We start from the raw sequence: 17,683 nt of genomic DNA on the forward strand, positions 1-17,683 counted from the left end.
AGTGAGACTATTAGCCAAGGCAGCACCCTAAGTACAAGTAAACAAATGGATGTTGAGAAGTAGTTTTAGTAAGTGTAGGGAGCTATTGGCTCGCGTGGCATGAAGGCTTGTCACCATCCTCCTACTCAATTTAACCCACCTGAATTAAGGCATTAAAAAGTCGCTAGATGACTTGGGCCTTGGGTATTAGCCGAGCAGATTTTATTTTTATTTTATCCCTATTTACTGCTGATAGATGTCATTTTCTTGAAACATCAGCCTACTCAAGCTCTTGCTGATTTTCAAAATAAATTAACCTAATAGAGTAATTTTATGAAACTATAACATCGGGAAAATACGTTTATAGATACTTAAATATACTTAATCGACGTAGTTTTTACATTTCACATCGTTAGCAACATAGGTGCAGTGCAGTTTGTACTGTTTACATCTGGTTTTAAATTGTCTAGCAAAAGAAGAAAACAACTTTGCTTAAAGGGAGTAAAACTTCAGGGGTTCGACATTTGCAAATTTTGCGTACGGGATTTTGAATCTCAAAGTGATTTCAGAAATCAGAAAATGATTTTGAGATTTCAGAGCGCGAGTTTCGGGTTTATAAGGCTGATTTTGAAATTAACTTTCACCAAGATTTCAGGATTATGAAGCTGATTTCAAGATTTATAAAAACCATTTTTCTCTAGAGTGTACGGGATTTGCGTGAATGTCGGACCCCTCGGTAACACTAAAACGAAATACCGTCTGCTAAGTTTGCTTTTAACGTAACGATAAACGTGAATTTCATTGATGAACCCTGAATGAATGTCTTTAAAATACGCTCGATGACTTGGGCCTAAGGTGGTACTAAGGGTATTAGCCTAGCTGATTATTATTATTAATTATTATTTAATATGCAAATTCATACATAATTTCAAAAGAGTAGGAACTAAATCGATAAGTAGTCGGCTAACACGCGCCATAACCAATTTGTTATATATATATATATAAATAAATATGGTAAATGCATTTTCCCTTTAAGGGCTCGCTTCTCCAACAGTTCTGACTAAGCCAGTCGCAAATTTCACGGCGAATTAAGCGTGAAAAGAAGAACGAGAAGATGAAAAAACCCAAATCACATTTCTATTGAATAGAAACAAAAAACCACCCGAATGAATTTAATAAGAACGTAAAAGTGTTGCGGAATTCTGGGTGTAATTCGCGGTAGACGAATTAATCCGAAACGAAGCCATTAAAGAGAGCGCCAAAAACACATCTTTAGTTGACATTGGAAGGAACCGGTCTTTGTAATATTTGGATATCTCGGGTAACTCGCTACGTCAGAATCGAAAGTATTTTTTAACCCTGAACGTATTTTGGTATATAGTGGTTGAATTTCCGATGGAAATGGTTAATCTTCGGTTGGAAGTGTCGCGTTGTTGAGTTGGATTTTGGGCTGGGGTAACTCGGAGGATTCTAAATCGTGCTAAATTTTATTCCAAATAGTTAAATTTTTATTAAATTTATTTTTTGAAATAATATTTTGCGCGGTATACTATGTCGCCTAAAACAGGTATGTTTATTCCAAATATATTCCAGATTATTCAACCTTTTCCAGATTAATTATGATTTCATGATTGGTATATTTCAATGGAGAATTTAAAACTTTTTATTTTAGAACTATTATCTAACTATTTGTGATTATTATACGTAAATTAATTATTTTACTTCCATGTTATTCCAAACGCTTAATTTAGTTTTAAAATTAAATTTTTAAATCAATTTGTGAGATAGTTTCGTGGCCTTAGACAGATACGTTACTGCTTAATATATATTTAATATTAATAATTTTATTAAAAATGTTAAATTTAAAATTAATAATTTTATTAAAAATATTAAATTTTAATTTAATAATTTTATTAAAAATATTAAATTTAAAATTATTAAAATTAAAATTGTTAATTATTACCATTCTAAATAAAAGTAAAAGCAAATTAAATGTATTTATTTCATCAAAATTCTAAATAAAATTAATATTCACAAACCCCAACTAAAATCCGGCTTCATAATTACTAATCAAAGAGTTATATATTTCGATATTTTAAACGCACGTTCAAGCTCAAAGACTAAAAACAAATACCGCCAGTTTTTAATTATACCATTTTTAATTCATTTTTACCCTAATTCGTATTACTTAATTTGATTGAATAAATTAAATTGGGCGTGAAATTGGAACACTATTTCTGAATATTAAAATACCAAACTTCCTTATATTAGTTTTTCTCCAATATCCGTAATAATTTTAATTGATTGCGATATTGAAGCGCTTTTATTTAACAATAAAATAAAATACTTTCCTTATAAGAGACTTTTCTCAACCGATTCATGTACAATTCCAAATTATCAAACACAGCTTTCCTTAAATTATAAAACATAACCTTCCTAAATTTTTGACATTTTTATATGTTTAAAAATAATTTTTTTCGGGATTTTGGAATTAATTTATTTAAACTTAGAGAGAATGACTATTTGGTGACGATTCTCGGGCCCTTAGCTGGGCTTGGGCCTCCTCCATCCTGAGAGGGGCCAGGGACAACTTCAGCCGCGTGTGTTTCATGAGACAGGTCGAGCAGGGTTGCCACGTTTTGATTTTTTTAATAAAAATCAAATCATTCGATTTCTTGGATTTCATACAATTTATAATGGTGGATATTTTACTTTTATCAGTTAGATAATGTTGAATTAAATTAAATTTTAATTAAATTAATTACTAATTAATATTTTAGTTTGCTCAGATTTTCTATGTATTTTAATTTCTTAAAACCCTATTTTTTGCCATTTAAATACATTATCTGATTTAAGCCAATGATTTTCTAAAAAAAATTAGTTGATTTAAATCTTGATTTTAATAATCAAATTAATTTCAATCAGCCAACCCTGAGGTTAAGACACCCCTCGAAAACGGGAACGGAAAAACTTGTAGGCAGGGCCGTCTTTACAATTCAGGCGCCCTTTTTAATATGGCCGGGTTTATAATGAATACTTAATAATTACATTATAAAAAAGTATAAAGGGCCAGACACGCTAAATATCATCTCAATATAACCATTATCCCGAAAAACAAAGGAATAAAATTCGCTTTGGTCCCATTCGACCGAATGCGTTCTTTTTTGGTGTCCTATTCGACCGAAAATAGCCCAAATGAGCGATTTTTAATTAAATATATGTTTGGTCCCATTCGACCGAAATTAAATTAAATTTTACTACCGTCTACGGGGGCCATAAACCTAACCCAACCTCAAGGGGGTCTCGATCAAGAAGATGTTTGAAAAAATATCTGTACGAGTTAAAATTGATGACGTCATCCAGATGAGCCTCCGTTGATTTTCAATACGATCTCATCTGGGTGACGTCATGATTTTCCATAGCAACGCAAAACCCGTAATATTTTGATAAAAAACCACGCGATCGAGGCAACCTTATAGTTCCCTTTTTTACGAACCTTGATCCAACCTAACCTAAATTGAATGCGAAGGCTATGGGATCTTTCGATTTGGCAGTCCATTGGGCTGGAAAAATGAAACTATTCGGTCAAATGGGAATTCGGCCGAAAGAGACGATACCTAAGATGCTCGGTCCGGCTTTCTATTTCCTCTGACATTGTTCTTTTGCCGAAAATAATTCTTTTTGAAGCTGTTCTGTTAGACACTTGTAGAATTGTTTATCTTGAGGCTTACTTCAACTTGAAATAAAATAAAAGTATTGAACAAAATATTTAAACGCTAAAATTCTCAAGGCTGGTAAAACTCGAGGTAAAACTAAGCTTTTTAAAAAAAACACCAAAGAATAAACACTCTAAAAGATAAGATGTGTTTTAAGTGGATAGACTCTGGTTTTTCCCGAATCCGCGGCAGACCTTTTGTGACCGCAGCTATAGTCCCGGTTTTCATGATTTCTGGAAGATGTTATCCACTTACACGGCCAGAGAGAGAGAGAGAGAGCTTACCGGCAGAAAGGGGGAAAGAACAGGGGAAGAGAGCCGAAGGGCGTGGTTTTTCTTCCGGGAATCACTCGATGAACAGGGTGCTGCCCATAATTAATTCTTGCGAAAACCCTTTATCATTTTTAACAAATTTAACCATAACTATGACCATAGGTGTATAACTATTTTTCACATAAGTGTGTCAGTTTCCTTTATTCAGCATGCCAAATTTTTACAGAGAGTAGGACTGGCGCGTGATAATTTGATTATAAGTTGCTTATTTTTCTCGCTAGAGGCGCTTATCTTTTTGGGTATGCCGTCACTCCCAAGGGAATGATCTAACAGGGTATTTTTATTAATAAATAAAAATAATAATAAATTAATAAATAAAAAATAATAATAAATTAATAAATAAAAAATAATAATAAATTAATAAATAAAAAATAATAATAAATTAATAAATAAAAAATAATAATAAATTAATAAATAAAATAAAAATAATAAATATATCCCGATTCCATAAGTAATCAAATATCTTAAACCGAACAATTATAGCAATAATATAGCTAAAAAAATACTTCAATTACAATTTCTTTCGAAAATTACCGAATATTTAGCGACGATTTTAAAATACTTTTCTTTTCAATTCCGCAAAACAAAATCTCCAAGGGCATTTCAAATTTGACCTCTTCAATAAAAAATGAATCATAATACTAGTTAAAATGTACGTTTTAAAATGGATTGCACGTCTCTCCGAGAATACTATTAAACTCCGATCACGTATCGACCTTTCTTGGAAGCTACACGTTTCATTTCGCTAGAAAACATTTCACTTTCACTTGGAAAACTTGATCGCGAAGGTCGCTACAGTTTCGTTTTTCAATAAAATTCTTTGGCTCTTTTTACTTTCATTTTTCTTAATTTCATTCGTAATTATCATTTAAAAACAAACCTTTATTGCGCTGGATAATCCTAGCTTTCGCTTCGGGTCATAAACGCGGCGTTGGAAAGTTAATTACTCTCAGAAGGATACTTGACTTTCGTTGAATTTAAGTACGCATCGTATAGGTCGATTTGAGGAGAAAATATACTACCCTTTGATATTATTGATATTATCCAAAAGCTTATTATTCAATAAGAAATATATATTTATTATTAAATTTAAACCAATATTTTAAAAAGTCATTTGTATTAGCCTAGCTGATTATTTATTGCTAAAATTTTCGACCTTTTCAGAGAAATACCGCGCTAGCTATCGCGTCACCACAAAACACGAATGACTAAAGATAGTCCTCACTCGCGGTTTTCCGATGTTTTTTAACTGGACCCGAAAACTGTGTGTCTGAGAGAAGCTAGTTAAATCGACTTTTCTGTGGTAGTTCAATTATCTATATTTTCACAGCGCCGTTTTTAGCGCCCGAAATAATAATGATAATTAGGAGAATGTTTTCTTTATAATCTATGACAGTGGATTATCAAGGACATCTAAGAATTACCTAGTTGACTTTGAAATGCTTCGGCATGGTCAACAACGGAAGGACCAGCTTCAAGTCCTTCGAAAAATTGGTTCCCCGAGGACGCTTCAATAATCAGCTAGGCTAATACCCAAGGCTCCACCTTAGGCCTAGGTCATCGAGCGACTTTTAAAGAAATTAATACAGGTGGCCGGGTTACAATGCGTCGGAGGGTGGTGGCAAGACCCGCGTGCCACGCGAGCCAACAGCTCCCTACACTCACTATTACGGTTAGCCTCGACAAGTTTTTATGGAAAGGGGAAACCGAATAACTCGAGGGAAAACCCCTTAAACCGATAGGGAGATAATTTGCAAATTCAATTAGTAGTTCCGAAGTTGCACCCAGTGCCACAAGCTGCATGGAATCAAACCCGGCTCCTATTGCCACGAGGCGAAAGCGTTAACCAGTCCACCACCCCACTCTATTCAGACGCCATCCGGGAAGAAAATAGCCCCTAGTGGGCGCTGTCAAACGTTACGTGAGATGCCAGAGCGAACGGAAGAATGTGTGACTCGCGGCGCCTAAAATAGTGGGCCGTTTTGCGCAGTTCTAAAACTCTGATTTGCAGTTCTAAAATTGAATTTGGGCAGTGCTATTTATCGTGAATTTATCGCAGAACCGTATGAAAAATATGAAATAGCTGATTACCTGATGGGAGATGTCAACGGGTCTTTCCGGTACATCTCGACAAACGCCGCCAATTTGGCTGAACTAACAAGGAGACTACCCGAGGTGTAACTCACCGATTTTCTTTAAATTCAGGGATTAAGTAGACCTTCACGTAACTTAAAAAACCCCAAAGGGAAAAAATGCGATGGGCTTTAGTTTTACCATGGCAACCGAAAACGTTTTTGACAACTAAAATATTCTATGTAAATTAACATAGGAAAATTGAAGATTCCTAAATTATTCAATTTTTTTTAAACAAACTAAGGTGGTTAATTGTGGGTAAATATCAAATTGTGGGTAAATATCAAATTTGATATTTACCCAAAATTAACCAAATTGGTTTAAAATTTTTTTTTAATAATTTCATAACGGGGGACCCTAAGAATCTTCGATTTTCCTATGTTAATTTACATAGATAAATATAATATTTTAGTTGTCAAAAACGTTTTCGGTTGCCATGGTAAAACTAAAGCCCATCGCATTTTTTCCCTTTGGGGTTTTTTAAGTTACGTGAAGGTCTACTTAATCCCTGAATTTAAACAAAATCGGTGAGTTACACCTCGGGTAGTCTCCTTGTAAGTTACTTATTATATCCACAGACCTCTAACACCTAGAGGTCTGTGTTATATCATAATTTTGATAAAGTATTCGTCTGCTATACTATTCTGGATTCGGTGCTTTTATAGCTCATTGAAATTATGTTTTTAGGGTTCAGTTTGTATATAGCGGCTCACTCGCTTCGCTCGATCGACGTTATTTTTTGGGCAGTTCTAAAAAATCCTTATTTTAGTTCCTGGTATCGCGAATAGCACTCGCGAGTCAGTAAACGTTTTGCGTTTGAAGGATGGGAAATGTCATACTTTTAGAATACTTCTATAGACTTATGGTACTACACTTAAGGATAATGATAACGCTGAGACGATCACGGTCAAGTTTACCCCCGAATCAATCGCGTTGGTAGACCTCAGTTTCAGTGAACCAATGAGAAGCCGGGACGATTTGATTTGGATGTAATACAATAGTAAAAGGAACTAAGGAAAATTGTCAAACGAAAAAAAAATATTTAGCAAATTTATTCTTCAGAAATGACCATAGAATATTCCAACAGGTTTGTTTATTAATATATTTTAAAACCCTCGAGTTTTTCTTTAAAAATAACTATATATCGATAAATAAGCTTTATTTCATCGCTTGCGATACAACAATAGAATACCTTTAGGCCTGTAATTTGGTTTTCAAAACCGAGGTCATTTACAATGAATGCTCGTAAATAAAACCCACCTAAGCTCGTTATACTAAATGTGGCTCTATGGTAAGCGAAGATTATTACTCTTTTAGTGATTCCAACCACCATTTCCCAGAGTTTCTTCAATTTCCGCGAAGCTGCCGACGATAAAGTGGCTAGAATTATTCCCAAAAATTTAAATATTTAAAATCCTTTCGACATTGAAGCCACACGCGACTATTATCAACAACAACTGTAGAGACTGTGACTTCGCAGCTTGATATAGCTGATGATAGTATAGACCATTTCGATTTCCCCTATACCTAAACGCCATTTTGAGAATTTTTTGCTGTTGAATTTGGAAACTGAACTTAACCGCGTGTTATGGAAGATTGTTCAGGTATTCTTCAAATATATCCATCTTAAATTCCTACTGATCAAAATGGATTGTATCGTTTTGAAACTTTGCGATGTCAGAAATATTTGTCATATTGCGGCTGTTAAGCGTTTTAAATTTTTATGTAAAAAATGAACTTTTTCTTTTTTCTTAGGAGAAGACGAAATAGCCAGTTACCAGAGCGATATTTGCAATAACAACGCTTACAAGAACAGGCTAGATATGGTGTTGGATGACGACGCCTCTCCTATCAACGACTTTTATCAAGACAAAAGCATCTTCATCACCGGGGCGACCGGATTCATGGGAAAGGTAAAGATAGCCTTTGTACACTTGATTCCGATCATTTCATAAACCCCTTATTTAAAATAAATATTTTGACGCAAGCCTAACCGAATATATAACTTTCAAGTCGAACTTATAAAATGTACGTAGATTACTATGCAAAAATTGATAAATCACAAGATACGTAATGTTCACCTTTCTGGCCCCAGATCAGCGAAATTTATATTAGGATATCTATGGCATGTTATTTCATATCGATTGATGTATTATTTATCATTTTAACCCTATCGGTTGAGAATATATTTAAAATAAGGCGGCGATAGGGGCGGCTACACCACTCTTGATTTTAGTACTTACAAGTTCTTTTCCGAATTCCAATAATATATTACCCGATCATTTGTACATCTGATTACTTGCGCGTTAACGGTAACAAGTACACCAGTTGGTACATTTCGTTCACAATGTAAGGACCAAAGGAGAGTAATACGCCACTTCAGTATTTATAGATCTACAACAGATGTCCTTTAAGTTTTGTAGAAACGGGGAAAAATTAATTTACCCACTAAGTTATCACTTTTCTGGTAGTAGATTTCAGAATTGGGTGTATTTTCGGGTATCGACCATACCAGTTTTTTCAAAACCTACGTAAAATAGATTTTGAGGTATAAATATAAAAAAGTGGTTCTATATATTCTCAAATTCGATTTTCTCAAAATGTATTTGTACTTTAAATCAAATGTTTTTCTCCGCGTCACGAGCTTAAGCATTTTAGTACTCTATTGGCAACGGCGTTTCGCACGTCGACTACAAAATCCAAAATCTTTATCAACTTGAGCGCGTGCTCCATATCTTCAATAACTATGGCTGCGTTCAGTAACTCTCAACGAAGTATCTGATAAATTATTTTCGTTGAGATCGTTGCTAACGTGACGTAGGATCTTGTTGAACGCTTTTTACGCTTGTTGTAATTTTTGTAAAATATCGTCTGTTGCGGCGTCTGCCGCTAGCCTTACTTCGTGCTACGACGTCACGTGACCGTTGAGCAACGGAAAAATCTGCTCCTACAGAAGATGATTTCGTTGCTCAACGTGACGTCAAAACCGGAAGTCAAAGAACCCGTTCAGTAAAAAACCACTGACCGTTGAGCTCAACGCTGAGCTTTTTTAGAGTTACCGAACGAGGCCTATAGCTAGTGACGTAGAAAAAACATTCACACGTGACCTCGCGTATTTTCTAGAAACACCGATTAACCCTACTTCAAACTCGTTTCAGGTGCTTGTCGAAAAGTTGCTCCGTTCTTGTACTGGCGTGAAAAACGTCTACATCCTGTTGCGATCGAAAAACGAGCAAACGGCCCAGCAGAGGCTCAACGACATGCTCAATGGAAAGGTAAATTGGAAATCCCCTACTCTCTGCAGAAAAGTGATTTTGGAAATCTTTAAAATCTGGGCGAAAATCAGTTCCAAAACCAGAAATCAGAAAGTCGTACTCGCAAATCTCAAAAGCGGTTTCTGATTTCCGAAATCACTTTGAGATTAAAAATTTGCCAATGTCCGAGCCCTCGAGAGGGACAAACAAACACGGACCAATAACGAATCTCACGTTCTTGTCGTCCGCGCAGGTATTCGACCGCGTGCGAGTCGAGAACCCGTCTTCTCTTTGCAAGGTGGTTCCCATCGCGGGAGACCTCTCCGCCGTCAACATGGGGCTGTCGGACTCCGATCTGGCCACTCTGGCCGCCAACGTCCACGTCGTTTTCCACTCCGCCGCTACCGTCAAGTTCGACGAACCACTCAAGTAAAGACCAAAATTGAGAACTATTAAGGCCTACGCACACGAGCCATTATCACGGGTGGCAAACATAGATATATAAAATAGCATAGATACCTTACGCTGCATACGGGCCCGTGGTAAAAGACAGCTAGCAGAAGGCCCATTTTTTTGGATGCGCTACGTAATAGTGCCATCTATCGGTGAACAAAATTAGTATTCGTAAAAAAGAACGCGGTTTTATGATTGTAAATATTACAATCTAATAATTTTCGTACACATCCTTTTGATTACACCAAACTAAATGATAATATTAATATTAAATACCTTTATTAATAACAATAGACATATTTTGGTAGAAGAAGAGGTTTGTTTAAGAATTAAGATTTTATTCCGACAATGCTGGAGATGGCGCTACACGACACTAGGGGTTTTTTCCGGATTATTAATAACGACGCCGTGTTAAATTTCACCGAAAAGCGCTTCAAAGCGGAAACACGTCTAAGCAAAAAGGGCCTCTCTTACCCTCTATTTGTGGCAATGCGTACTAAAATACAAAATACCAAAGACGCCAGAGCTTTAATGACGAATACAATAATGAGACAAACTATATTACTATTATACTTTAACCTTTATTAAAATTCCCGTAGAAAAATGTGATCAAAGGCTAGTGTAATATACGTTAACACAATTAGTAAGAATTGAACCCGATTTCAGTAGCCATTGTAGCTTGAGCACCAAGGTTATTATACTGCCTTGGATGGATTCGACAAATCGGTCGATTCCGTAAGTCAGTAGGTGAAAAATATCTTCCCCTATATTGTGAAGACTCACTTCCTCCTACGCATCACGTCGTCTGTTCTGTCATATTTCCTTAGGCTTGGGAGTTAAGGATAGAATACAGACGACGTCACGTGAAATTTGGGTCGAATTTTTCAGTTGATTCCATGGCCATATATAAACAATGAATCGTGAAAAAATGTTTATGTCAGAACCTATCAATACGTAATTACTTACTCGTAACAGGGCTTCGGTTGAAACTAACGTGATCGGGACTCGAAGACTAGTCGAACTGAGCCACAAATTACCCAACTTGGTTTCTCTGGTCCACGTCTCGACCGCCTACTGCAACTGCGACCGCGACGAAGTGGAAGAGATAGTCTACCCCGCGCCATTAGCCCCTCAACACATCATAGACACCGTCGAATGGATGGACGACGAACTACTGTCCACCATCACGCCGCAGCTGACCAAGAAAAGGCCGAACACCTACACCTTCACCAAGGCGTTGGCCGAAACCCTCCTTATCGAGGAATCCGGCAGTCTTCCAATCGCCATCGTCCGACCTTCCATCGTTACCGCCGCCCTCCGGGAGCCCTTCCCAGTAAGTGCTTTGCCTCCCCACTCAAAGGTCAATGCCTCGAGGTTCATTTTTGTTTTACTACTTAGGGATGGGTCGATAACATCAACGGACCCACGGGACTTCTAGTTGCCGTAAGTATTACTTCAAATTATTAACAGAAGGTAATGTTTGGGTTACCAGAAAAATCATGTTAGACAGAGGCTATAGTTCCAGCCATATATTATCTGTGTAACCGCAACTATAGCCTCTATTTTCTAAAAGGTTTTTCTATCAAGTCATTACGCTTCCCGAACATAATGTATCGCTTTCGTCACAAGATACGTAGAAGTTTAGTTCAGTTTTGAAGGTTAGATCTCTATAAAAAGGGTGACTCGTCGAATTTTCTTATGGCTATGATAGTGAAACGTTATTTCTACGTCACGAGTGACGCGCCCGATACATCTAAACAAGAAGGCCATTGTTACTTTATAGAAAGGCCTATAACTATACTCAGTAAGTGTGTCAGTTAGGCCATATAATTTCCGTAAGCTATTTGTAGAGTTACGTGAAATTGACGTCGTACCGGAATAAAAACCAATTATCACGTGTCGGTGCTTCTGCTCACTATGGCGACGATGCAAAGAGCACCTATAGAGTGCTTTCAATTCGAAACTCACGACGTCACCAATGTAATGTGCCTGTTCATAAAAAAGTAACTGTCATGGTGACCACTGTTAACACTACAACTGTGACGTTATAAGTTTTCAAAATCGTATCAGACGAAAACACTCTATTACCAAAAATGCGTGGTTATTCTAGAAATGGCTCCCATTAAACATTTAACACGCGGATGATTAGTAATTGATACACTTCCGGAAAACCAAGAATCAATTCAGGTACCTAAGAATATGCGCAGATTCAAAACCCCACTCTCGCATACTTTGGCATCGAAAGTTCGTCTGCTTTTGATTTTACGTATTCTGATTAAAGTGAGTATGAACGAACTCATCCGCGTGACCAATTGTTGTTAACGTAACTAGCGCCAATCACCCCTTGTTTATAAATCTGGTGGAAAAAATTTGTAATTCGTTGATCTACCCAAAATATGGATGTTCATACTAGCTTTAACATTTAAGTACACACAATCCCCCTGATTTATTAACTATATTTTAAATATTACATCATCTTGTACATTAAATTAACAAACAAAAGAGGAATTTTATCGAAAAATAATTTTTCGAGTTACCTGGTTTTGGAAATAAAGTAGCGAAAGGCGAACACAATAATTTAAATAAATTATTAGACAAACCGTCGCTCTTAAGTACGCGAGGGTGGTACCGCGAGCTATATGCTATTTCCCCAATGCGTTCTTAGAAAAACATGATTATAAGCATGGGGGTATAATAATGATGTCTCAATTTCCGCGAGTGACCGTGGAACTTTTTTCCTTCAGGCGAGTAAGGGGGTACTCCGCTCAATGTTGATCACCGCCAACATCAAGGCCGACTTCATCCCAGTCGATGTGGTCATCAACTTGATGGTCGCGGTGGCATACCACACGGCCACTCAAAGGCCAAACAACATCATGGTGTACAACTGCACTTCGGGCGGCATCAACCCAATTACCTGGGGCCAACTGGAAAAAATTGCCTTCCCGCTCATCCTCAAGATCCCAAGTAACGAAGTCTTCCGTTATCCCGGGGGCAGCTTCAAGACCAGTCGCGTCGTGCACAATATCAGTATCATGTTCCAGCACTACCTTCCAGCCTGCCTTGTCGACATCGGATCCATGATCAGGGGAAGAAAACCAAGGTGACCTATATACACTCGTCCCTAATAGGTCGATTGCGAAAGCAAGTTGCTCAAAATATCCTTCCCCCTATCTTGCGAAAACACGCTTCCACCTTGGACTAATGTCGCCTGTTCCATCGTCTTCCCTTAAAGGGAGTATGAACTAAATTAAAATATCGTCTAATAACAAGCTCCACGACTTGATTTTAACGTAACTAGCGCCAATCATCACTAGCTTTTGTTAAACCTGTTGGCAGTGATGTGAAATTCGTTGATCCTTCTTAAAAATAAAGTTTCATACTACCTTTAAGTTCGGGAAAGTGGGAGAGAAGACTACGGAACAGACGACGCTATGACGTAGGGGAAGTGAGTCTTCGCAAGATACAGGAAGGGAATTTTCACCAACTATCTTTTGGTATCAACCAAATGTTTTGACCAACCAAGAGCCTTGGAAATTAACATCATTCTATAAATACGTAGTGGCCATCGATAAGCAGACGATAAATAATAAAGCGTCTGCTTAGAAGTCGAATATTAAACTTCCCGCGTTGGTCGCTACGTGGCTCTACGTAAATTGAAAAGGCCAATTACTACTCCCAATTTTCAAAACCACTTTAATGCGAACCAAACGAAAATTGATAAATTGGCCATTCATTTGGTGGTCGGAATGTTTTTACTTTTGTTTGGTCGAGGAAGCTAATTTATATATTTCTCTCTGGTTTCGATTCAGGATTGTTCGGCTTTACCGCAAAATCCACAAAGCGGTAGCCACCCTAGAATACTTCACAACGCACGAATGGTTGTTTCACAGTGACAACGTCAGTTCTTTAGGCAAACAGCTCACCCTGAAAGACAAAAACGTTAGTCTCGAATATCACAAGCGTTAATAATTAGGGAAAATTACTGACCAATTACTTTCGCAACTGCAGAATTTCAATTTTTCAATCGGAGAGTTGGACTGGACCAAGTACCTTGAGGACTACATCCTCGGAATTAGGAAATTCTTACTGAAAGAGGAGGAATCTACCCTTCCCGCCGCCAGGACAAAGTTGAGGAGGTGAGAGACGCAACCTTTAGTCCGCGAACTATCCTCCATACGGTGAACATGGACAGTTTCAGCGACGCACGAAGATGACATTTACGCGAACCAACACTTTCGTTTCATGAGTTGCTGAAACTGTCTGTTTAGAAGCGACTAAACGTAACAACAGTTCCCAATTTCATTTAATGCGGATTAAGTCACCTTTTTCCTTTTTCTGGGTCTCCGAAATCTTAGAAGCTATTGCTAGGTCTAGTTTTTCGCAGTGTTTATTTTGGTTAAGTTGAGTTAGGTTAGCTTACTATATGAATATTAAAGTTTTTTTCATTGTAAAATTACCTGCTGATGAAAAGTAAATTTCGTCCGCAAAAAAGCACTCTTCATTCCGCGCCGAAAACACGCGGAAGATAGAGACTACTTATCCTCCTAACACTATTGTCTTAAAATATAGATTGTACGTAACTGGACAGCTGACTAACTTCGCCATGGTAATTGTCTTCTGGCGATTACTGATGCTGAGGTCCGAAGGCGCCAGGAGCTTGTGGTTCTTCATCATGGACTTGGCCCTCAAAGTCTACTCTTCATTGCCATTACCTTCGATAGCGCAATAGTGTAATTTTTCCAAGAAAAATTATCAACAATCAATATAATGTACATTAATTTAAATCAACCTCATTTTTCGCCACTATTTCAACTTGCTAAGAAAAATTTCTATTATAAAATTAATGAAGATCTTACAAGTTAGCGTACGAAATTAATCGCGTTGTTACTGATACGACCAAATCGTGTGCCAAAATATATATTTAAGATATTGTTTTTTTGTTCCTTTTGAGAATACTCTAATCACCTGACGAGACTATAAACTTGTAAAAAGCTCGCAACGGGGTTAGTTTTTGTTTTGTATTAATAATTATTAAGATTCATCATTAAAATATAAGTGTATTTTATGAAAAAAATATTTTTTATTTTAACTTTTTTTCGCGCCAATGTGCGCGGCGCAATTTGGTACAAACCACGGACATTCAATATAGTAAATATTCAATATATTGAATGTCCGTGGTATAGTATAGGCTTCGTGCTTAGGAAATATAGCGCCGTCTGCCTTAATGTCCGTCAACTAAATATGTGAAGAAATAGCACACTGCTTTTGAATGTTTTTCGCTTGAAACTTTCAGCTGTTGTGCAGAGATAATTTTGAACGTGCAGACAGCTTTCATATACTCAATTTTTATCTCGGTCGGTAGGCGGCGATACTTATGACCAAAATTTAAAGTAGGCACGAAGTCTATAAACTGTTTCGCACCAAAACATGGACTTTGCCATTGCGCTGCACAATATCCGCCATTCGCGCAGTGATTAATAATAATAATAATCACATAGTTGGCATCCCTACGTCATCAATAACGCAGTTCCAAGTATAGATATATTCACCAAGAATAAATATGTAATATTTGTAATTTGAGCAAGAATGAACCGTACAATAACGCCATTTTGCTGGTGTAGATTTCTTACTAAAATGCGAGGGTTTACAGTTTCAATCGTTTGCGGATTTTAATTATTTTAAAAGGATTAAGAATTTAGTTTCACGTTAAAAATGGTTACCTGCCTTGTTAAAAATTGTTCGATTAGTTCAATTAGGAAGAGAAACCGAATATAGTCATTTTATTCGATACCGAAGGTAATTGTAAAAGGCCTAATTTGATAAAATTTGCCAACCTCTTTTCGTAGATATTCCTGTCGTCATTTGCTATTTATTTAAATAACCCGGGTTTAAAATCTTATCTGGTTTTGCTTAAGGCCCATAACGATATTATTTTAAAAACTTTAAAGCATATAAATCTAATTTTCGTCAGTTTTGTCACTTCAATGAGATAACCAACAAAATGGATACCTATTTAGTAGCTATTGGCGAAATGTTTTGAGTTTTTGAACCCCCTCCCGGTTTCCATGGAGACCATAGGCCCCTCCCTTCGGTGCAAACTATGTCCTAACGATCAGCGAATTTTAATACTTAACTTTCCTAACACATACCATAGACGTTAAAATAAATTAAAACGGCTTCCCGGCCTCGGAAGGTTTTTTGAAGTTTGGGGGTTAGAAAAAAGTGAAACTTTTCGTGACGGCATGGCTGCCACTGCCATCCTCACCGCTTCAGGACAATTTTTGATGGGGTCATTTCAATCGATTTTCACATTTATCAGATTCATTCAATTTATAGCTAGCGTTTTAATTTAAAGAGTTCAAAGTTAGAGCTAATTTTCTAGTTAAACGAGCATTAATATCAGCCTTTATTTTTTATATATAATGGTCAGCGAGCTTAGATGGCGCCACGTACTCCACGAGGGATCGTGATTTACGCGGATTTACGTCTAACCATCTAACGTAGATATTTGTTTCGGAGCAGCAGGAAAAAAGCGGTCTCGGCGCAGGCTCAAAAATCAACCAATCCAGTGTTTCCTCCATAGAGGCTAGCATATGAGGCTAGATAGCATCCAATTTTGAAAGAGCAGCGATGGTTAAAACATTCAGCCCAATTTATTTTACCGTCTTTTGCAATGATTTTCAAGCTGTGTGCCGCGAGATGGCTCCAGGGGTTCTTCGGAAACATTTAAAAAAAATATATAAAAAGGTTAAAAACCCAAATAACAAATAATCTATCCTATTTCATAATTGTGTTGGTTTGATTCGAGGTTTGATTAATAAATTAATAATTATTCAGTTTTGTTTATAAATAACTAGCTAGATCTGATATGTATGTAAGAAAGGTAAACGCTGTAGTAAAAACGCAACACGCGTAGCAAAAACGTAACACACGCAAAACGTAGTAAAAACGCGTAGCATGAAGTCCTGAACTACTTAAAAAACCCAACTAAACCTCCCCTTCTACGAAGTCCCTTTCTTTCGCACTAACGTCCTTTCTATGAATTTCACACTAACCCGTTCAAAAAGTTTAAAGGTCGGGACGGGCGCAAGGAATTCAAGAGAGGGAAACAAACCGGGTGAAGTTGTAAAACAAATAACGGCGCGACCACGTGACATTTAAAAAAAAAAGATCTGTAATTAGATAAGGGAAGTAAAGAGGTGCAAGTCGCAACCAGAGGGGACTCAGGGGAGTCTAGCATCCACTCTGTGGAGGATGGGGCTGAAAGGGGGAAAACCAAACATGGAGGCGCCCAGAAAAATACCGCCGAGACCAGCTGGTATAATAGATAAGGGAAGCAAAGAGGCGAAAGTCCAAAGTCGAGTAAAATAAAATTGAATTATGAGTAAAATTGAATTAGATTAATAACCATGTCAGTTATTTGGGATTAGGCACGTTTAGTTGGAAATCAGGCCAGGAACATTGAGTTAAAATTTCAAAGCTCTAGAGCTAACCGTTTTTAGGAACATGACATACAAATAAATACAAGTTGGCAAGCCAAAATATACCTCTCCTCGCAAGAGTTTTTAATTTTGAGTGAAGCGTTACTGTATCCGTGGTTCTGCGGTAGAACGCTCACCTATCGTGCAAGAGGACTCGGGTTCGTATCTCGGCCGATTTAAAAATAATACTACCTAGGAGATCTAATAATTTAATTTTTATTTAAAAAATTAACAATAATTAAATTATTTAACTAATTTACTACGATTCTGTGTATAAACGGTAGATAATACCGTAAAATACCTAGGTGTCACAAAATCTTTCCTAGCCCCAA

At 36.9% G+C, this 17,683-nt stretch overlaps 2 protein-coding genes across 3 annotated transcripts in view; both read left to right on the forward strand.

Moving 5' to 3' along the window:
- LOC149948981 (mite group 2 allergen Tyr p 2-like) overlaps positions 1-17,683 on the forward strand; it is a 327,603-nt gene that overhangs the window by 158,164 nt on the left and 151,756 nt on the right. The gene's annotated exons all lie outside the window — the stretch shown is intronic.
- On the forward strand, positions 1,410-14,923 carry LOC149948987 (putative fatty acyl-CoA reductase CG5065). 2 transcript variants are annotated; one of them, XM_090174205.1, is made up of 10 exons: positions 1,410-1,546; positions 7,916-8,073; positions 9,319-9,435; positions 9,668-9,843; positions 10,843-11,200; positions 11,266-11,310; positions 12,612-12,970; positions 13,680-13,809; positions 13,879-14,006; positions 14,440-14,923. In XM_090174205.1, the coding sequence occupies exons 1-10, from the start codon at positions 1,531-1,533 to the stop codon at positions 14,597-14,599; spliced, it is 1,647 nt and encodes a 548-aa protein (XP_090030331.1). In that variant the 5' UTR covers positions 1,410-1,530; the 3' UTR covers positions 14,600-14,923. The 2 variants fall into 2 exon arrangements, with proteins under 2 accessions (XP_090030331.1, XP_090030330.1); XM_090174204.1 differs by lacking the exon at positions 1,410-1,546 and adding an exon at positions 7,691-7,764.

This window comes from Leiobunum rupestre, chromosome 4 (genome assembly GCF_980474605.1).
Source record: "Leiobunum rupestre chromosome 4, qqLeiRupe1.1.hap1, whole genome shotgun sequence".
In the NCBI taxonomy this organism is placed as follows: Eukaryota; Metazoa; Arthropoda; class Arachnida; order Opiliones; family Sclerosomatidae; genus Leiobunum; species Leiobunum rupestre.